The following is a 21283-nucleotide window of genomic DNA, read 5'->3' as shown; positions in this document are numbered from 1 at the left end:
GTAGGCCGGAGCTCAGGCCCCCGGAGCGAGCTGTCGGTGCTCGGTCTGGCCTGTCATACCCGGGCGCCACCGAACCATAGGACCTCTAGGTTATGCCTCTGTCCGCCCTTGTCTTCCGGTTCGGGTATTCGAGAGGTCTCGGGTCGAGAAAACAAGAGCAGTCTATGGCAAGTACCGCACTAACAGAGCGCACCAGACAAAGAAATTCTACATTCTATCTATCAAGTCACAGGTCGACAATCACAAGCAGCTCGGCCGCGAGGGCTTCAATGCCCCGGTCTCTGGTCGGCCCCAAGGGTCTTCGGGTGGTCCTACCGCCTAGGCTTGGGTGGTCGAGATCACCCGACCCCAGGAGCCTCGTATGCCCATGAGCGGTCGGGCGCTCCGTCGAAAGGATCAAGTCCCCGGGCCCCCGAGCTCGGGACCAACCCCTTCTGGGTCGGCTGGCCGAAAGGCCAACGGCTGCCCGGTGAGTGGTTATATTCAAACAAGTCTGCTTTCAGTAACTTTATGTTCCCGAGTCGTTCTCGGGGGCTCTCGCGCTTTAAATCTGCTCGGTGAGGTGGTCTCCTGGCCCGTGAACGAACCCTGCCGCGTGTCGGCCTTTTTCTAGAACGACAGAGCGGTTCGTAGAAAGGAGTACCGTGCGTGCGATAACGTTCGACCGAAGCCCTTCGTGGTGGTCGTGGTGGTCGGTCCGCTCTTAAGGACCCCGAGCGCTACCGAGTCCTCAGGTGCCCTGGGTAATCCTATCACTCGAGCTGCTCGAGTAGTCCGGAGCTCAGGCCTTGGGGGCAGGCTGTCAGTGTTCGGTCCGGCCCTTTCTTGAGCCCGGGCACCACCGGACCGCGAGGACTCTTGGTCACATTCTCGCTCGCACGCGTCTCCCCTCTACCGGCTGAGTGGTCGCAAGGCGAAAAGGTGTTCACTGGGCACGGCGTGTTCCGGACAGGGCTGTTCTATCTCCCGAGCAGGGGGTCTGTGTCTTTGTTTCTTAAGCTAGGCAGTACGGGCTCGCGAGAGCTTGAAGGCTGGCTGCGCCAACACCAGCGACTACAACTACTTCATTTCTCGGGGATGGGAAGGTCGGGAGCGGCCCGACTGAGTACTCCTCGGGACTTCCAGACAGAGCGCCAGAAAGAAACTTCAAGCATACAAAAGAAATTGGAGTTTCGAGCCCAAGGAAAAGCTGCCATTATGTTCACAAGACCTAGACAAAGCTTTTTCTAAAAGTTCACTCCTACATCTACAACAAAAGAGATAAGGGCGCCGACGGCCTAGTCTGCGGCAGAGGCGTCGGCTGAGTCTTCTGAGTCGTCCCCGGGGGCTGGCGGTGGTGGCACCTCCCGCCTGAAGCCGGCCGCCACCGCAGAGGCGGTACTGCTAACCGCTACCCGGGCGGCCTCCTCCTCAGTCTCGACCACTCCCTCCCGCGCCGGCTCCAGCGGGAAGTTCGGGTCCCTGCTTCGATAGCAGGCCAAGACATGCTCGGCCACGGCATGAGCCAGGCCGCGTCCCTCCCGGGCGGCGAGCTCCTGGACTGCCCAAGGCAGGGTCTCGAGGCGCTCGCAGACTTGCTGCAGCTCCAGCACTTGCCGCGCGGGGCCGTCGCCCTTCGTGTCGCCGACGAGCCGCCCAAGGCCGCCTTTCTCCATGGCCCGTCGCATCCGCCGGAGTATATCCTCCAGCATCTGCACCAGGTTGACCCGCGAGACGAAGGCCGCCTCGAGCTTCTCCTTGGCGACCCGCAGCTGTGCCTCAAGTCCCTGGTCCCCGGCCGGACCAGAAGAACCGCCAGCTGCGGCAGGGGCAGCATCCTGCTTCGCCTTGGCCACCACCTCGGACAGGGCTTGTTCACGGGCGGTCAGTTCCGCCTCGTGTTTCGCATTCTCTTCCGCCCTGGTAGCCGCGGCGGCCGCCGCGGCAGCAGCCTCGCCTTCCCGGCGACTCAGCTCGCCTTCCCGGCGACTCAGCTCACTCTCCCGCCGGGCCAGCGCCTCCTCCTGCTGGACCACCGAGTCCTCCCGGGCTCCGAGGTCAGACGCAGACAGCGCGTTGTCCACCTCCCGGATGGAGACGTCCTCTTCCCAGCGCTTGATCTCTCCACTGATCCTCTGGAGGTCGTCTTCCCAGCGCTGGAGGTCGGCGCGCGTCTTCTCGACCGCGCCCTCTCGGCGGGCCAGCTCGGCCTGCCGCTCCTCTGCAAGCCGCTCCCGGGACGTGACCGCCGCCTCCCTCACCTGCGCCTGCCCCATCCTGGCAAGGGCATCGGCAGCCTGCCGCCTCGACGCCTCGGCCAGGCGGGCGGCGTCTTCAAGTTCCCGCGCGGCTCCCGCGCGGATGTCATCAAGGAGTTTTTGCTCCCGCACGGTTGCCGCACGGGCCTCCTCTCGGGCGCCGGCCAGCTGCGCCCTCTCCAGTGCCAGGCGGGCGCGCTCGGCTTCGAGCTCTCCCTCCTTGGCATCCACCGCCGCGCCCAACTGCTCGACGGCAGCTCGGACGCCTTCAATGGCGGCCGAGAAGGGATCGGTAGGCCGGCCAGGCACCGCGAGCGCCGAGGGCTCCCGGGCTTCTCCGCCGGATCCCTCCAGGGGGGCCAAGCTCTCCGCCGGGCCCTGCGCCGCCATCCGCCCCGGGCTCTGACTGACCGGGGTAGGCTCCTCCGGAACCAAGGCCTCGGACGGCGGCTGCGCTCCTGCATCAGCCGCCTTGGCCACCGGTCCCGACGAGGCATCCGCCTCCACTGTTCTCCGCCCCGGGCTCTCCGCGCCCGGGGTAGGCTCCGCCGGCGCCGTTTCCGTAGTCGCCGCCACTACCTCTCTCCCCACAGCCGCCCCGTCGATTGACGCCTCCACGTCAATCGGCGCCTCCGCCGTTCCTACACTTGCCTGCGCTGGCGCAGCGGGCAGGTTCGGCTCCGCCCTTGGCGCCTGCTCCTTCTCCGACGCCGCAACGGCTGCGGCCGGCCTACGGGAGACAAGTAAAAGAGTCAAAACTTAGTTCGGGCCGAAAATACCCATGGGAAAGCAAGAGAAATAACTCACCGATATCGCCACTTGGCCGCTGGGAGCCGGACGTCCGGGTCCGGTGACGTCGGTCCGGACCCCTCCCGCCGCCTCTTCCGCTGGGGGCTCGGCTGGGCCACAGCACGGGCCTCGGGTGCCGCCGCCCGAGTCTCGGACTCCGCCGTGCAGGTCGCCGGCGTGGTCGCAGGCGTCGGCGCGGGCCCCATCCGCACCAGGCGCGGCTCCAGCACCGGGAACGCCGCCGCTGCCGTCGGCGACGGCGGAGACTCCGGCAGCAGGATCAAATTCCGGGGTCTTTTTCCCCGGTCTCCCGGCGTCGACTCCGCGGCAGCTTCGGGGGCAGCCTCTTCTCCGGCGCGGCGGCTGCTGGTTGCGGCAGCCCCGTCGCCGGCCTGCGCCGCGCTGCCAACGCCCTCCTCGCCCAGGAGATCTTCCAGCCCGGGGAGTTCGGAGGCCTCGGGACTCCGGCTTCTTGGCCGGTCCACGGGCCCTTGGGCGTCGAACTCCGGCAGCCGCTTCAGGATAGCCACCCGGTCGGGATTGGCGCAGAGCGCCATCTCCGGCCACGGAAGCTCCGCCCGGCTCATGTCCTCCGACCCGGTGATCACTCGGATCATCCCTCGCAGCTCCGCCTGCCCCAGATCCCAGCTCGCGCCGATCTGGGTCCTGGTGATGTCCTCCGGCCCGGTGTAGAACCAGCTTGGCCGGGCCCGCTCCCGCAAGGGCGCCAGTCGACGTCGCAGGAAGTCCGCGACCACCATAACGGAGGTTAGCCCGGACTCGCGCAGCTCCAGGATGCGCTCCAGCACCGGCTTTAGCCTCGCATCTTCTGGCGGCGGCGCCTCCCACGTCGATCGCCGAGGCTCCGCCGCCTTCTCTGGCAGTTCGAGCCGCTCGTGGGGGTCGGTGTCGACGAAGAACCAGTCCCGTCGCCACTCCTCCCACTTGCTGCGCACCACCTGGGGGATATATTGGTCCCCCAGGCCTTCCCGAAGCCGAAGGTTGCAGCACCCCGCAACATCCGCCGTGGAGTGCCCCCTCTTCTTCCCCACCGGTCGAAGGACGAAGAAATGGCGAAGCAGCGTCGCCGACGGCACCACCCCCACGAACATTTCGCAGAGATGGGCGAAGACCGCCAGCGCCACGACGGAGTTGGGGCTCAGGTGCGCCATCTGGATGCCGTAAGTCTCCAGCACTTGCATGAAGAATGCGGAGAACGGCGGCACCAGCCCCGCCGCCACGAAGGAGGTGAAGAGGACCGTTCGTCCGGGAACGGTCGTCGCCGGCGTCAGAGTTGCCGGCTTCACCGCCACAGCGCCTTCCTGACCCTCCGGCACCAGCAGCTTCCTAATTTTGTCCGCCGCCTCCTCATTCCTCAGGCGAGACTCCGGCAAAACGCTGATCGGAGCCCGATCCCGGCGTCCCCCTCCGACCTTCGACATCTCGTCGGAGAAGAGGGTGGTTTTCGGTGGAAGGAGAGAGAAAAGTAGAAGCACGAAGGAAGCAGAAGCGCGAGTGCGAGGGAGCGTGAAAAAAGGGAACGGACCGATCCTTCCCCCCTTTTATATCTCAAAATTCAAAAACTGCCGCCCCGACGGTTCGCTCGGCGAAGCGTCGCCTCGATCGACGCAACTGACAGGCGAATCTCCCGCCGATCGCGCGATGTCAGCGTTTTGCCAGGCGTATTTTCCTCGATCTGCGCGGCAACCGCACGGACCGCCCGTATGATTATCACACCCCTCGGAAGTTGTATGGACACGCGTCCACTCATTTGCCCGTTGGGGTCTGCTTGATGTCTAGAAACCGCAGGGGCCACCTCCGGAAAGCTTGCCGCGTGGCATTCGGCCCGCCTTGACCTCGGTCGCGACGAAGGGCCCATTCGCAGTCTCTGTCCCATCGGCTGCCAAACGGGCCCGGGGGCTACTGTCGGTGTATTTAGAACCAGGGGTCCCTAAGTCCCGAGGCCAAACCGGCCGCCCACCACATATCACCACCCTGCAAGGTAAAAGCAGAGACTCGGGAGAGGGTGCTCGGGGCTGCACGTGGCAGCCCCCGAGGACTCGGTGCCCCGAAGGTCCCTCTAAAGTGCTCGGGAGAGGGTGCTCGGGGCTGCACGTGGCAGCCCGCGAGGACTCGGTGCCCCGAAGGTCCCTCTAAAGTGCTCGGGAGAGGGTGCTCGGGGCTGCACGTGGCAGCCCGCGAGGACTCGGTGCCCCGAAGGTCTCACTCAAGTACTCGGGAGAGGGTGCTCGGGGCTGCACGTGGCAGCCCGCGAGGACTCGGTGCCCCGAAGGTCTCACTGAAGTACTCGGGAGAGGGTGCTCGGGGCTGCACGTGGCAGCCCCCGAGGACTCGGTGCCCCGAAGGTCCCCCCAAGGTGCTCGGGAGATAGTGCTCGGGGCTGCACGTGGCAGCCCCCGGGGACTCGGTCCCCAGAAGGTTCGCGCAAGATCGTTCAAAGACTCAAAGGGCCCCGTCGCCAGAGTGTCATCCAGTCAAGGGCCCGATGCCGCATTTAATAGGCGCGCGTGGCCTGGCATTCTGACATCCTGACATTCTCGGCTGCCCACGCCCCAGTGTCAGACCCGGCCATGCCCTGGCTGGGGGGCGTGGGTTCATTAAATGCACGGGTCCCGTCCCGTTTCCACTTGCGCACCTCGGGATAACGTTACCAGAATCGAAGCACTCGGCCTGCCACCCTGCCCTGGCAGGAGAACAAGACAGAGTGGGCGCACCGGGCACCTCTGAGGCTGTCCGGTGGGCCTTTTTTTTTATGGCACCCCGAAGCTTCCGCAGCGGCTAGTGGTCGAATGCACGCCGCCTTCCTCCACCGCCCCTGTCACTTCGCCAAAGTGAAACGATTAGACCTTTCTCCGTGGCACCTGGGCACTCGCGTCCCCTCTTTCCCATTCAGGATATGTCGAGGTCGGCGCATCTATAAAAGGAAAAGAAGGGGGGCACCAAGGAGGGGACGGAAGAGGAAAAAAGAGGAACCGGAAGGAAAGAGAAGAAGATAGACGACGAGATAGAGAGAGACAGAAAAAGAGAACAAGAAAAGAACAGCCCCGATCGCAAGACGATCAAGAGACCAGCTAGCTAGAACATAAGAGCCTTCGGCTCTTTTGTAAAAGAGTTCTCCTTCGAGAACCAGAGATAACACTCACACAGGAGTAGGGTGTTACGCCTCCGCGCGGCCCGAACCTGTCCAAAAACCCGGTGTCCCCGCAAGCCATCGCATTTATTTCCTTTTCCGCTCATTTCCCGTGCAAACTTTTCTAGGATCATCCCCCCGACCGAATCTCTAAAAAGGGGTCTCTCGGGATCCCTGCGACAGGAGTTCACCCTCCGACAAGGTCGGTTTAAGAGAGACATGCATATCTTTTTCAGGGGTTCAGAGTGACACGTTGGTTCTTGAAGGAGAAGGACCCCATGTGTAGAGGATAGAGGACCAGAGTTCAGAAATCAGTCCCATCTCCCCTCAGCTCAGAGAGACAAATGTGATGTGTCAGAAGTTTGGCACTAGCATCCGATATGCGCCATGCTGCACACTCCCTGTTTGCATCCAACACTATACGAGTTGCCACAAGAGTACAACACCCAACACTGCATTTGTTCCTGCTGCGAGTTGCAGGCAGCACTGAGAGTGAGCAGGGGCAGGGGCGAAACCAGCTGAGAACAGCGCTGGGGTTTCACCATAGTAGAAAAATGATTTCTCACTGATTTTGCAAAAAAAAAAACCATCGTTTCAGCTGACCCTGACAAAATAGCCTAGCTCCGCCCTGAGAGTGAGAGAGCCTGCACCAAGTATTCTGTGGGGCCCAATTGCCATCTTCCCGTGGCCCAATACAATCAGCTTCACTTTGATGTGAAGATGATGCTGTTCGGTGAATGTTTGGTGTGGGTTTCAGGGTTCGCTGGATATTTAGCAACTTATATAAAAACCATGAAAGGCAGAGTATTGCATCAGGGGATGTAGCTCAGATGGTAGAGCGCTCGCTTAGCATGCGAGAGGTACGGGGATCGATACCCCGCATCTCCATCATTGTTTTCATTTCTTTTTTGCTCCAGTGTGCTTTTGTTCTTTTAATAACTTGATGTCGCTGTATTGCTCAATTTTTTTTATTCTAGTCAATTAATGTTCCATCGATCAATCCACATGCAACTGATAGATTTCCCCTGCGTATCTAAGTTGACGAATGCACATGACGTCCTTTTCTTCTCTCCTCTTTCTCTGAGGAAACATCCTTTCCTTATCTGAAACTTACCGTAAAATCATACTTCCTCCGATTGAAAGAAAGTTTGATCAAATTTTTAAAATTTTATTAACAATAACTTTCAAAATATTTAGTTTTCAAACATTATAATCATATGTATATATTTATTTTAAAAAAATTACTTTCATAATATCATAAATTCAATATATTTTATAAATATATTATAATAAAAATAGTAGTTAAAACTATATATTAAAAAATCATATCTTATCTAAAACATCTTGTATTTATAACTAGAAAATCCCTACTATATAAAATACGAGTTAGTTACAACATCACTTCTTCCTCTGCTCTCCTCCCATCTAATAAAACTCTTTAAAATTTAAATAATTTATTTACTTTTACCATCTACTCTCATCCTTCAATCTCATTACCTTATTACCAGCTCTTATTACCAGCTCTGGATATAAGATCCATTTTATTAATAAAAAATATAAAGAAATTAAGAGAGAAATTAGCGGATAATTTTTTTTCAGAACTCATCTAAAATCAAACTACGATGTTGCTTTTAACATATTTATTTAGTGATACTCCTGTAACACAACCATCTCTTCTTACATTAAATTTATAATTAATATTAACATGTTTAGTATTTATATTTTTGTTACCGGATATGGATATTTAGCTGGTACTACTTTATCTGCTAGTGCGCGTCGCACTAGCACGGGAGGCATCCCTGGCGCGGCCCCGTCCGTTGGAGCCTGGAAGCCGCAAGGGGAAGCAGATTGCGGCGTGCCGGCGTTCCCCACCACCGCATCCTATTCATTCGCAGCCCAACCCAGAAAATGGGCAGGCAACCCATCGGCGAGTGCGCTTCGACACACCACTACTGATCCAGGGAGAGCAGAGAGGGAGGGAGAGGCTCCTCGCTTCTCTGAGAAAGACGAGAGGGGAGGGAGGCCACGCCCGCGCCCGCACACGATGGCGTCCGGCGTGTCGGCGAGTATGGCGCTCACGCTGGCGGGGTTCTGCTTCAGCGTCATCTTCATCGTCTTCGTCTGCTCCCGGCTCGCGTGCGCCCTCCTCCGCCGCCGGCGCGCCCGTTCTCGCCGCTCCCCCGCCCTCCCCCAGTACTCCGTCGCCAGCTACGCCTTCGCTCTCCATGCCGCCCGCTCGGCCGCGGGCGTCGGCGGCGGGGGGCTCCATCCTGCAGCAGTCGCCGCCTTCCCCACCCGCGCCTTCGCCGCTGCCCCCCGCGGCTCCGGCGCCTCCGACTCCTCCGACGCCGACTCCCAGTAAGTTCTCTTGTGGGTTGATTTGCCTGTGCCAATCGCGATTCGTCGCCCCTGAGCTGCTGCCAATTGGCGATTCCAATCCGTGCTCGTACGTCACCTCACTACCGCAGCATTCCGTGCAATCTAAGCTTCGAATCTACCCCGTGACCGTGCTTCTGCTTAGCGCGCGGTCAGCTTGACGGTCGCATTCGGGTGGAATCGGTTACTTGCCGGCGGAAGGTGGGCGAGTTCGTCATTAGGAAACTGCAGTTTGAATGGAACTGTCACGCCCGATCGCGCACGTTTTCATTGGTAGGATTTGTTGTTGATTGGGGATCGGAATGCTGCAATCAGGGCCTTGTAGTTGCAAGGGCGCCGCGCCCTCAGATGAGTTGGGAAAGGGCTCAGTGGAGATCTCTCTCTCTCAGTGGAGATCTCAGTGACCATCAATAACTTTTGAAATATTTAGTTTTAAAACATGAAAATTATATGCGTTGATCTGTCTTCACGAGTATTTCATAATATTATAAACTTATTAGATTAAATAAATATATTCTAGTTGAAAATAGTGATCAAAGATAGCCTTTTTAGCATTGGGACTCAGTGGAGATCTCTCTCCCTCCCGTTATAGAATAAGATTAAAAATACCATCACAAAGATCACTCAAGTTGGAAAATATCATCGGTGTCTCTATGATATGTGGTTAGGGCCCACATGTCATCCTTACCGTTGATGGTATTTTCCAATATAGGTATCTTTACAATGGTATCCACCTAATTTTTCCTTACAAATTATATGTTTTGGCGGATGTCAATGTCACTATCAGCGATTAGTTGGATTCTTCTGGACATTGCTGTTATGTTCGTCTGGTTTTCTCTAAAGATTAGATGTGTGGAAAATTATTGTACTGTTATGTTTGTCGAGTATACTTGCACTTTTCTGAGGGTGGGGCTGCGAATATGGTATGGTTCTGTTCGTCGTTGTTGGAATTGGAAGTTGGTTACATGGTATAAGCTGATATAAGTTCTCCTTGGTTCTCATCACATGGAACTGATGTTTTCCGTGATGATTTTAATAACTGAAACAAACTATGAAGAAATCATGATTAAACCTTTCTTGCCGTTTGTTAATGTCAGCTTATTGCCTAAAATTTACTATACTAGGTGTTTTCCCAACATTTTCCATCTTGCTCTTTGGCAAGTACGTGATTGCTTAATGTTACTGAAAAATCATGACGAAGCAGCACCACATTAGGAGATAGCCTTTTTAACACTGAAAAGGTTGTCATTGAGGATGTTGATTAGTTTTTAGTACCAAAGTAGTTGTCCTTGAGGATGTTGGTACATAAATAAAGAAAATGTTTGATTTTTTTTGGTACCAGTGTCTTGATTGTTGTGCTCAGTTGGCGATTTACTATTGAATCATTTGGTCCCTTAGAAAGCATTGTTTCTGGACAGCTAAGACTACTCGTTCAGTCACATCAAATGGGTACAAATATTTAACTATTCCTGAAGAAGATGGTAGAGGGGAATGATGTGTTATCAAGTGGGTTAACCTCACCTGTGCTTGATGAGAGTGAAACAGGGATTGGATTAACAAGTCCTCTAGCTGAATGAATAGCAGTTACTAAATTGTGCTTGAACCAAGTTGCATGGATCTTTTGTGTCCACGAACATGAAACATGAATTTGAATTATTTTTTTCATGGTCACAACTAGATACTTCATCCCAAATTTCTCAGCTGAGTGACTCTTTTAATCTGCACAAGTTGATTTGTACCATAATTGTGTCCCTTTAGTTTTTATAGCTTTGCTGAATTTACACGAAGAACTACAGACCATCAGATGGTAAAGTGTGGAAGGAAAACAGTTTCAGTCTGAGGCATATGGTGTTTCCTCTCTTAAACAAGAGTAACTATGCTTGGCATCGTCTTCTTGCATCAAAAGTAAAAGAGTAACAATGGTGGTACCCTGTTGTTTGACATTCAGTTTCAAAAACTCTGCTGACATAATCGTATTGCCATCTCTGTTTTATGTCGATATTTTTAGCGACTGCCTGGTTATACTAAACCTAGAAACTGAACTGTCTGTTATTATTGGCAGGTGCGTCGTCTGTCTTGCAGAATACAGAGAGAAAGATGTGCTACGCACTCTTCCTTCATGCGGTCATAATTTCCACATGGCCTGTATAGATATGTGGCTGGAGCAGAACTCAACCTGCCCAGTCTGTAGAATCTCATTACGTGATAACCCTGATCGCACACACGCTGCGCCTCCTCCTGTCCCCAGTGTAGTGATAAGCCCTCCATCTTCTCCACAAGCGTCAAGATCAGATCCATGCCACTGCCTGTTTGTCAGCACTGGGCATTCATCAAGGGCATCGGAGGTTCTTAGACATGAACCCGACCAGGAGAATCAGGTAGCGTCTCGTCCATCAGTGGATGGGGCAAACAACTTGCCACTGTCCGAAGTGAACTCCCCTCGTGAAAATAGCAGCCAAACAGTAAGAAAGCAGGTGGAGAGATCTACCCAGCTTGGACCCTGCAAATAGCTGCTTGGAGCTTCTTTTGTGCAGTCTGCGTGGCCTGTTATTACCTGCAGAGTGAAAAACATCTACACAGGTGGATGGCTGTCATAGTTTAGACTTGAGAGGTTTGTTGTAAATATGAGAAATCATTCAGATTTCTTGGTGGGAGAGAAACACACTTTATTTTTTAGACTCAGCCGCCGATTGTGGTATCCCACAGAGAGATTATTGTTACAGCAACATCACATTTGCGAAATGCTAGTACCTGTTGTTGCCATCAGCAAACAGGATGAAGGGTATCTTGAATAGTTCCATGTGATGAGAGCACTTGAAATTGGCATGGTTCTGTGGTGGATATTATCTGGCAGAGCATTTGGAAGCAACATTTTTTTATTTTTATTTTTGTACTGGAGATCAATCGATGCAGCTGTCTCACTCATGTAGTCGTGTAAACATTCTTCGTGAACAGCAAATCAGTTGCCATCTTGTTTGTACCACCTAATTGGAAGAGCTTAGTCAGACATCACACAGTGTTATTCATACGTCTTCTGTAGCACCATGTGGCTTCAATTCGATGCTGTATATTTGTCAAGTGCGATGCCACCATGGTTAAGTGTCCCAGTTGATAATCTGAATCTGAGACCAACTGATATCTCTGCTGAAAAGAAGACCCAATCCTGGAGGGGCCTTGAGCAGCGTATGGCTGCCCACGCACCGCCGTACGTCCATGTCGGTCGGTCCAATCAACTCATGACTCATCCTAGATCTAACTGTGTGCAGTGTGCACAGAATTGACACCCTCCGAGTTTGAAGTTACGGTGACTTCAAAACGTTAAGTTGTGAGACGTTCGATCTCAAAACGTTATATTGTGAGACGTTCGATTTTAGATAGGTGGATTAGATTTGATGTTATAAGATCATTCCAACCATATTCTCTTTATTTCGTTTCCTTCGCGATTCACTTTCTCGTTCTCATTCCTTTTATTTTCTCTCATCTCCAACAGCTTCCGCTTCAGAGGAATCGCGAAGTGAAAGGAGAGAGAATCCCGTCCTAAAGGAAATGACCTGGGAATCCCATCGTGAAAAGAACTCTGAAAGGAAACTGTTGGAGCGCTGAAGGGAACGAGAATCCCTTCACAATAGAAATCTCGCTCGCGAAGTGAAGCTGTTGGACGTGGCCTAATAACTAACTGTAAATTACTATAGCTCAACTTATAAGTTGACACCAGCGTTTGTGTGGGGAGCACTGCCTCTTCATGACGCGTTCCTATCTCTGTTAGGCATCACTCACACTCGAATCACTTCCAACCCTCTAAAACTAGGGTGTGAGTCTAGTTCGTGAAAGAAAATGAAAAAAGTTTACCGAGGATCCGAAACCGTGTGCACAAATCAGCAGCTGCAGCAGCATGGTCTGCCTTCTCCTCCTGCAATAGTGCTCTGGGACCGTGCCGGAATGATTCAGCCAAGTGTGGCGCCAAGAAAAGCCGTAACGAGCTTTACAGTGATCCCTGTCGGTGGTGGTGGCCACCATGGCCGGAGCACCGCCCTTAAATCGGCGAGCATCATGGCGCCATGATCGATCGCACCGCACGTCGACGCAGCCTCGCTGCAAAGCCACCGGAGGAGGGAGGAGGGCCTCGCGCTTCCCGGGGTCTGGGTGCGCGCCATGGGGGAAGTCAAGCACCTGTGCCTGGTGAAGTTCAAGGAGGGCGTCGTGGTGGACGACGTTCTGAAAGGCATGGCCGAGCTTGTCTCGGAGATGGACATGGTGAAATCGTTCGAGTGGTATATAAACATTGATGCGTCTGCTTTTGCGCTTCTTTTTTTCTGTTGTGGAGCTAGGATCTGAATTTCTGTCAAGAGAAAAGAAAAAAATAAACTCTTTTGTGCAGTCCGAATTCAGAAAAACAGAAACGTCTCTTACTTTACTGACGATCTTGATTTATTTGCTCTCGAGTAGAGCCACGACCAGCAGGATCACGAGTGTCAGTAACGCTAAAAGAGCGATGGGCTACGGCTAGATATTGCAACGTGTTCACCATTTCCATGCTAAAACTGTTGCAGGGGTCAGGACGTGCTGAACCAGGAGATGCTGACGCAGGGCTTCACCCACGTCTTCTCGCTGACCTTCGCCACCGCTGACGACCTGACGAGGTACATGAGCCACGAGAGGCACGCCGCGTTCGCCGGCACGTTCATGGCCGCACTCGAGAAGGTCGTCGTCATCGACTTCCCCGTCGTCATCGCCAAGCCACCGCCTCCTCCGCCGGCATGATCTAGCCCCAGCACCCGTGAAGACGAAGCATGCATCTGCATGCCCACCATCGCATGGTGCCTTTTCAGGTAGCATATCCATCTATATGCAGCTGTGATTGATGTACCTCATCCTCCTAAATTGCTTCTCCTGCTGTCTCTGGTGTAGCTGTAAGGCAAATCTGTATACCGTGCGTTCCGTTCAAAGCCCCGTTTGGTAATCTTTGGAATAAATTTTGGTGATCTTTCTGGTAGCAGCTACTTCTACCACTTGTAATCTCTCTCTTTTTGGTATTTACGATGAATTCCTAATATCTCAGATATAAAATATGAGTTAGTTCTCCTATCATCTTTTCTCTTACTCTCCTCTAATCTAATAAAAACTTTTAAATTTTAAATAATTTATTTACTTTTATCATTCATCCTCGTTCTTCAGTTTTTTTGTCTCGTTACCGGCTATAAATATGTGACTCGTTTTACTCATGAAAATAAATGAAGAAACTAGCAGGCAAATTAGTGGATAATATTCTACTCTTTTTTCAGATCTCATCTGAAATCAAATTACGATTGTTTCTATTGTATTTATTTGGCTGTACTCTCGTAGCATATAAACATCTTCATACATTAAATTTATATTATCGACACTAGTCGATTTTTATTACTCGGCCGTGCTTTAAATTTATCCTTACGACTTTGGCAAAAAGCAGGTCTGGCAATGACTAAGTTCGGTAGCACAGTAGTTACTCGTACATTGGTAAGCAGTGAGATATCAGCGCCTTCCTGTGAAGGCATTTACACTGCCATTTAAACTCCACCGGAGGAGGCATTTAAATTTCCCGAAGAGGAGCGGTGTTTATCTTTCTCGTCCTCTCTTTCTTTCGCTTTCGTTTTGGTAAATGATGGAGCTTTATCTTTCCAGACTTCATACGAAGCAACAACAGATTTTTAATCGCTTACAGCCTTTGGCATTTCAAGTGAAAGTGGGAGAAAGGCCAAGAAGGCACCAACTGATTTCATTTTGGGAAGTGGAGGTTGATTTTTCTAGCCTTCACAAGAAGCAACAGCAGATTTGTCGGAGTTCACAGCCTTTGCAGTTTCAAATCAAAGTGGGGAAAATGGCGAAGAAGGCACTAACTGAAAGCATGCGAGATACTTAATTTTGGATATAATCCTGTTGAAATTGAACCGGCAACATAATTGACTATTATATTAAAAAAAAGAAAAATCTGACAGGCTAGATACTTGGTTAATTAAAGAAAAATCACGTAAAAACCATAGATATAAAATGATAAATTACCTAGCTAGACTAGATATAGAGCACCACACAAAATAACCCAAAACCGCATTGCTTGACCATCTACCTAACTAAACTAGGCCAAAGATGGTGAAATCTTAGTGGACATGCATGTGCTGAGAGTGACATTATAAAGATTTTGTAGTGATCAACTTGACGCACAACTCGAAAGTATGTAAGGTATTGATAGGTGCCGGTAACAAAGTATGAGCATGACTTGTGGGTAAATGTACGAACACTGTAGAGTGTAAAACTGATTAATCAGTTGTACTTACGGTTATAAGTGGTAAAAAAAATCTCACATGATTAGAATTGAATATTTTGGTTGGTTTGATGGATCATTACGGTGGAAATTATGATTGATGTGTTGTTCAACCTTAGTGATGGGAATCTTGGTTGAAGTGTTAGAAGGTTAGTTAAGTTAAGATGGTTGAAATCTTAAGGTGGATGATTTATTTACTATTATTCACTTAATTGTTACTGTTTTTCAAAGGTTTTAATTAAATGTTATTTTATACAAAAGAGTCAAATTAACATATTATTATCAAGCCTTCGTATACATATTATTTTCTCATAACTTACTGAGTACGATATATACTCATTTTTACTATCACCAAACACTCAGTTGAAGAAAGTATTAAAGAGTTCACTGAGGATGAATCGTTATAAAATATTTTCTATATCGATTATGTCTAGGAAGACATCGTGAATGATTAAAGTCTACATAGTTCCACTACAGTTTATTTAGATCTTAATTCTTAAAGGTCATTTTTGTAAGAATAACGACTGAGTGTGATATTATAATGATATTCATCTATAAAACTACTATGAGTTAGAATTGATTTCTACACTCAATACATACATGAGATTTGTGGCCTCGACAACCCGCATGCGTGTGAACAGTAACTCCAGCAACTAACACCATATGTGTACATATCATGGGCGGCGATTTGATAGTTGTTCAAAACTATTCTTGCAAAGATAGATATGTGCAGCCAATAAGATTGGCTACTTGTAGAATTGGACTAGACCGAAGCAAGAATGCGCAAAAGGCTAACAACAGAGTGATCAAATGAAAGACTGGACCCGTTGCTTTCAGCTTCTTAGCATCACCAGTCACCACCATACCGGCCCATATAAACTGGGAAGTTAACAAGACTTCCAAGCCTTAACCTTATCAAACATAGTTCCCTGGATGCTCGCCACTGGAATCAAATTTCTCAGACGTGCTGCAATGAAGAATCAATGATAGACCTGCTATTTTAAGGCAGGAGATATATCTGAAACAGTATGAACACCGCAAGCAACTAAGCACAACATTATACATCTAGTAAACTACAAACCAGATCACCACTAATCGGTCCATACATTGCATACCTTGAAAGCAATGAGCAATGAATCGTGAAAGCAACTCTACATTTAGCCAACTCCAAATCAAGCCACAGCTCTCACAACCAAGATGAAGTTGGCCAGGCGAGCACGTGCCGTGCCGTGCCGAGAATCATCATCTGGAGCCTAAGCCTCTTTGTACTGGTTTCTTGGTAAGGCCTAGCTAAAATCCAGACACAGAGTAAAAGATACTGCTACGTGATCAGATGCATGGTTAAGCATGTGTAGTTACACGCTGTTGTAGCAGGTGTGCTAAGGAAAGGGGAGAAAATAAGAAGGCACAAGAAAAGAAGTGGCAATTTTGTCCTAGTGTGGCAACATGGTTGCTTGGCACAATGACACATAGAGCAAGAGAGATGATGATGATGGAGACGGTAGCTCACTCACATGTTGGGTGATATCACCACCAGTCTCTTTCCTCTGCTATTATATTGCCAATTTGGCGTGAGGTAGCGGATAAAACCCAGAGCAAAAAATAAACAAAACCAAGGAATGCAGCAGAATCTAAGACAACTCGTTCTCTCGTGAGAGGCAGCAGGAAAGTGAATCCCTCACGAGAGTAGAAGCTGGAAAGGAGAAGCAAACCGTACCTCCTCCACATGTGTGCCGGGACAGCTTAGGACCAACACCAAGGTGAGATCAAGTGCATTACATTTACACCCTCGTCCGGCTTTGTAACGCAGAGATAAATTACTACAGGGACAACACTATTTAGCTGTTGAAATTACATGATGAAAGAGCAGCATGCTGGGCAACAGATGGTGTTTGCTGGCAGATCGACATGTGCAGGGTGAAAGACATGGCAATGATATGATAGGCTGAAACTATCTGTAAACATGTGGTGGCTCTCAGGGATCAGTACTTGAGAACTAAACTGAAGCACAGGTGTCATAAAGAATAGTCATGCACATATTTGATGGATGCTCGAATCTATGCAGATATCGATTGCACTGCATATTATAGACACGGTGCCACTGTACCTGTATGAAATGGTGCAAGAATCACATCTGTCCTGCCACCGTTCCGGCTGCATTGCATAAGAACAGCAAAGAGCAGAAGCAATGGAGGTAAACACTGATTTCTAGTGTACAACAAGCAGAGACTAGCACCCCATAATCTCATATGTAATCTACACCACCTCACAAAGCAATGCTAAATTAAAACACACTATGATGTTGTATAATCCTTTGTTAACTGTACCAGCGCGCGCACGCCACTAAAATTATCCAAAAGAGGGGGAAAGAAAGAGAAAGAAGAAGATGATCCCACACTGCCACACACAGCAATCTCTTATCTCTCCTCTCCTCTTTCTATACCACATTTTCATGGTGTACTCCCAAACTCACTTGACATCATTCTCTTCCTAAACTGCAAACACCAACCAGATTTCCTTCCTGGTTTGGTTTGCTAAATTCAATCAGATTTTCAAGTCAATGGACAAGTAACAGGGGAAGCAGTGAGCATTGACCTCATCGAGAATTCGAGATCAAGGCGGCGTCTTGAATGCCTGCACGACGAGCGAGAACCCCGGCGCGGCTGCCGCCTCCTCCAGCCAGAGCCGGCTCTCGAGCGCGCTCCTCGCCCGGAGCATGACGACCGCGCACCCCGGCGGGTCCCGGAACCACCAGCCGTGGAGGTCCCACATGACGTCGACGGGCGCGCCGTCGACGAAGACGGTCTGGTTCCCCCTGAAGTTCCAGCGCAGCCGGCGCGCCTGCACGGCTCGCTTCCCGTCGACGCTGACCCAGAGCTCCTCGCCTCCTCCAGAGGTGGTCGCGCAGCCGACGCTAACCTCGTGCTCCGGCGCGTCCTCCGCGAACCGAACCCGCGCTGTGTGCATCGCGTTCGCCGCCGGCTTGTGGTGGCCGGCGGGCGCCACGACGCGGTCACTGCGAGCGACGGGGAGGAAGCGGGCCTTGGGGATCTGGCCCTCGAACTTGGCCTTGACGAACTCCGCGGCGAGGTCGCCAACGGCCAGCACGACCTCGGTGGCGACGGCGACGAAGTAGAACCCGGAGATCGGCTCCGGCGAGGCCGCGGGGCCGGAGCCGTAGCGTGAGGCGGTGAGGTCCCAGAAGAGTGCGAGCGGCGGGTGTGAGGAGTCCGAGGAGGAAGGGAGGGAGCGGGTGCCTTTGCGGCGGCGGAGGAGCACGGCGGGGGAGGAGGCGGAGGGGACGAAGGAGAGGGTGGGGAGCCCGATGGGGGAATGCGACCAGGTGAGGCGAAGGAGGAGGGGCGGCGAGGAATGGGCGTGGTAAGAGGTGGTGACGGAGAGCGTTGAGGGGGAGGAGGAAGCGGAGGTGAGGGTGGCGGAAGGGGTGGTGCACGCGACGCGGACGGCGCCGTCGGAGACGCAGGAGGCGAGGCTCCGCACGGAGGAGGGGAGGAGAAGGCTCGACGCGCTCACCATTTGGGAGTCGGAGGGGAGCCCTGTTGATCCGCGGTGAGGCGTGCGCGGCGTGAGTGAGAGAGAGAGAGAGAGAGAGAGAGGTGGTGGGGGTTACGAGCTCAACCGGTGGGGCGGGGGCGCAACAGAGCAGCAAGTAAGAGCGACCGGACGGCGAGGGTGGCGGCCGGCACTGCAGAGACTTTTTTTTATGTTAACCTTTTTGAAACTAATATTTTAATAATAACACGTGAGCATCTAAATTTTTAAAAACTAGCTCATTTTATCACGCAAAAGTATCTGACGTGACTCTCCAACGTAGTCACACCATATTAATTGATGTGATCAAAGTGGGTACGCTGACGAAAACCCCAGTACCTTTACGTATGGGTTCGACGTGGCAGACTGAGCTACGGCAAATTGGTGTTTTCATCGGAGGAACAGTGTTTTCATCAGATGAACAGTTTTCCCAGCTGTTTCAATAGTTCTCTTTCTGCTTTCTCTATTTGAGCAGAGTTTATCGTACTCTAAAATTTACGAAACTTTTTCTGTATGTACTATAATTCATGATGAATCCATTTTAAAAGGATTCACCCCAATACCCCATCTAGGTTTCAAAATAAAAACTCCAAAAATGACTACTTTTAGAAATTCTAGCAATTTTTAAGGCCTCAAATAAATTCCCAAAAATCTGAGAAAATTCACTAATATTCCTCTCATATGGCGTAATAATTTCTAAAATTATTTTCAACCCTAGGTTACTTGGTAAAAAAGTGAGTTCCTTTGCAATGCTCCATTTATATGCATTTTTATCATTTCATACTATTTAGCCTTGTAAACGCCCTCTAAATAATTAGCAATTATGTTCGATTTTTCTCAAAATTTTGCCAGCGCTTAATACAACATGTATATGTCCTATTTGCAAACATGAACAGTACCAGGTAGATTCAAATTAAAGTCCTTTCATCTTTCTCTATTTGGACAGTGGGGTTGCTGTGCTCCAAAATTCACGAAACATGCATTGGTGTGTCTAAAGCCTAAGTCAGGACAGAGGTCTTATCATTTCATGGCTAAAACTGAGTTGTGTGGTCACTTCTTATCTAAAGCCTGACTCACGACAGATGTGTTGCCATTTCATGATTAAAGCTAAGTCGTGATGTCACTTCTTGTCTAAAGCCTGTCTCACGACATATGTGTTGTCATTTAATGCTTAAAACTCTGTCGTGTGGTCACTACATGTCGAAAACCTGATTCACGACAGAGATGGTGTGCTAGTGTCCTCTTATGACTAATGTTCGTCCCTGAAGGTTGAGAATTTATTGTAGTTGCCGATGACTGCATGATTTTGGAGGTCCCTTTGCTCGGAGAATACATTTTGAGTGGGTGTAGAAATAACATTTATCCCTTTGATCTTAATCCAAAGTCAAAGCATGCTTTAAGCATTCATCTAAAAGCAAGCAATCTTTGTGTGTTGAACGGTTCATAAAATCACATGATTAATGCTACAACTACAACTAATGTTAGTCCCCGAGGTGCTGGTGATACAACCCCAGTCTGTGCCAGTCCCCAAGGTGCTCGTGCTACAACATTAGTCATAAGAGAACACTAGCACAAGTATTGGTGTGTCTAAAGCTTGAGTCAGGACAGATGTGTTGTCATTTTATGGTTAAAGCTGAGTCATGTGGTCACTTCTTGTCTAAAGCCTGAGTCACGACAGATGTGTTGTTATTTTATGCTAAAAGTTCTGTTGTGTGGTCACTTCGTGTGTACAGTATGAGTCACGATAGAGATGCTGTGCTGGCAACAAGGTGTTATCATTTTATACTTAAAGCTGAGTCGTGTGGTCACTTATTGTCTAAAGCCTGACTCACGACAGATGTGTTGTCATTTCATGCTAAAAGCTCTGTCGTGTAATCACCATCGGATGGCTCATTCCAATCCACAGTTAAACTACTTATGGATAATGGTTACCACTGTTTCATTCAATGTAACCTAAATTGTGTATAGATTCTTGATGTACATATCTCATGGTTAAACCTAAGAACATTAATGTTATCAATTGCCTACTTTCAACAAAATTAGAAATTATTTCCTAATTTAAATGTACGTTTCAAAATGCTTAATTCACCATGTAGTCTCAAAGGCTGTGGGTAGCCATAGCACTTAGCCATGTTTGAACATGCACAATTTAAAGTTTATTAGTCTTTCTAAAAATCATGTGTGTGGTTCGGCTAAAACATATTCTGAACTATCCATACAATAAATTTGGTAAGGTTTAGACTGCAAATGGCAATTCTTTTTGGCTCCACAAGTCACTAAGTATTATTGTTATAGAACAAATTGTAACATATACTAACATTCAAAATTGAATAATTCAAATTCTACGACTCTATTGGATGTGCATGTTTGCAAATAGGACATGTACATGTTGCATTAAGCGCTGGCAAATTTTTGAGGAAAATCGAACATAATTGCTAATTATTTAGAGGGCGTTTACAAGGCTAAATAGTATGGAATGATAAAAATGCATATAAATGGAGCATTGCAAAGGAACTCATTTTTTCACCAATTAACCTAGGGTTGGAAATAATTTTAGAAATTATTACGCTATATGAGAGGAATATTAGTGAATTTTCTCAGATTTTTGGAAATTATTTGATGCCTTAAAAATTGCTAGAATTTCTAAAAGTAGCTATTTTTGGAGTTTTTTTATTTTGAAACCTAGATGGGGTATTGAGGTGAATCCTTTTAAAATAGATTCATCATGAATTATAGAGTCATGTCAGACATTTTGACGTGATAAAAATATTAGTTTCTAAAAATTTAGATGCACACGTGCTATTATTAAAATATTAGTTTAAAAATATTAAAATAAAAAAAAAGTCCACTACAGACCGGTGGTAACTGCCGGAGCGGTGCGAG

At 49.8% G+C, this 21283-nt stretch overlaps 3 protein-coding genes and 1 non-coding gene across 4 annotated transcripts; 3 read left to right on the top strand and 1 right to left on the bottom strand.

Annotated features, from left to right (window-relative positions):
* The first annotated feature begins 6992 nt into the window (after positions 1–6992).
* On the top strand, positions 6993–7065 carry TRNAA-AGC (transfer RNA alanine (anticodon AGC)). Its single transcript has one exon. It is a non-coding gene; the product is annotated as a tRNA-Ala (tRNA).
* An 881-nt stretch (positions 7066–7946) lies between these two features.
* LOC133887335 (E3 ubiquitin-protein ligase EL5-like) lies at positions 7947–11338 on the top strand. The gene is made up of 2 exons (XM_062327264.1): positions 7947–8535; positions 10616–11338. Exons 1-2 carry the CDS (start codon positions 8222–8224, stop codon positions 11061–11063), a joined length of 762 nt encoding a protein of 253 aa, XP_062183248.1. The 5' UTR covers positions 7947–8221; the 3' UTR covers positions 11064–11338.
* A 1199-nt stretch (positions 11339–12537) lies between these two features.
* LOC133886984 (stress-response A/B barrel domain-containing protein At5g22580-like) lies at positions 12538–13549 on the top strand. Its single transcript, XM_062326897.1, has 2 exons — positions 12538–12824; positions 13104–13549. Exons 1-2 carry the CDS (start codon positions 12706–12708, stop codon positions 13312–13314), a joined length of 330 nt encoding a protein of 109 aa, XP_062182881.1. The 5' UTR covers positions 12538–12705; the 3' UTR covers positions 13315–13549.
* Positions 13550–16648: 3099 nt separating this feature from the next.
* LOC133887047 (uncharacterized) lies at positions 16649–18555 on the bottom strand. Its single transcript, XM_062326952.1, has one exon. It carries the CDS (start codon positions 18383–18385, stop codon positions 17462–17464), a length of 924 nt encoding a protein of 307 aa, XP_062182936.1. The 5' UTR covers positions 18386–18555; the 3' UTR covers positions 16649–17461.
* Positions 18556–21283: the final 2728 nt, after the last annotated feature.

The sequence above is a fragment of the Phragmites australis genome, chromosome 12 (assembly GCF_958298935.1).
Source record: "Phragmites australis chromosome 12, lpPhrAust1.1, whole genome shotgun sequence".
Taxonomy (NCBI): Eukaryota; Viridiplantae; Streptophyta; class Magnoliopsida; order Poales; family Poaceae; genus Phragmites; species Phragmites australis.
This window is presented reverse-complemented; position numbering and strand designations above follow the sequence as displayed.

Bases quoted from the DNA above. Each gene is read 5' to 3' on its own strand.
- LOC133887335 (XM_062327264.1), top strand. From the start codon at position 8,222: ATGGCGTCCGGCGTGTCGGCGAGTATGGCGCTCACGCTGGCGGGGTTC. The intron at 8,536-10,615 runs GTAAGTTCTCTT...TATTATTGGCAG, and splicing joins TCCTCCGACGCCGACTCCCA to GTGCGTCGTCTGTCTTGCAG.
- LOC133886984 (XM_062326897.1), top strand. From the start codon at position 12,706: ATGGGGGAAGTCAAGCACCTGTGCCTGGTGAAGTTCAAGGAGGGCGTC. The intron at 12,825-13,103 runs GTATATAAACAT...AAACTGTTGCAG, and splicing joins ATGGTGAAATCGTTCGAGTG to GGGTCAGGACGTGCTGAACC.
- LOC133887047 (XM_062326952.1), bottom strand. From the start codon at position 18,385: ATGGTGAGCGCGTCGAGCCTTCTCCTCCCCTCCTCCGTGCGGAGCCTC.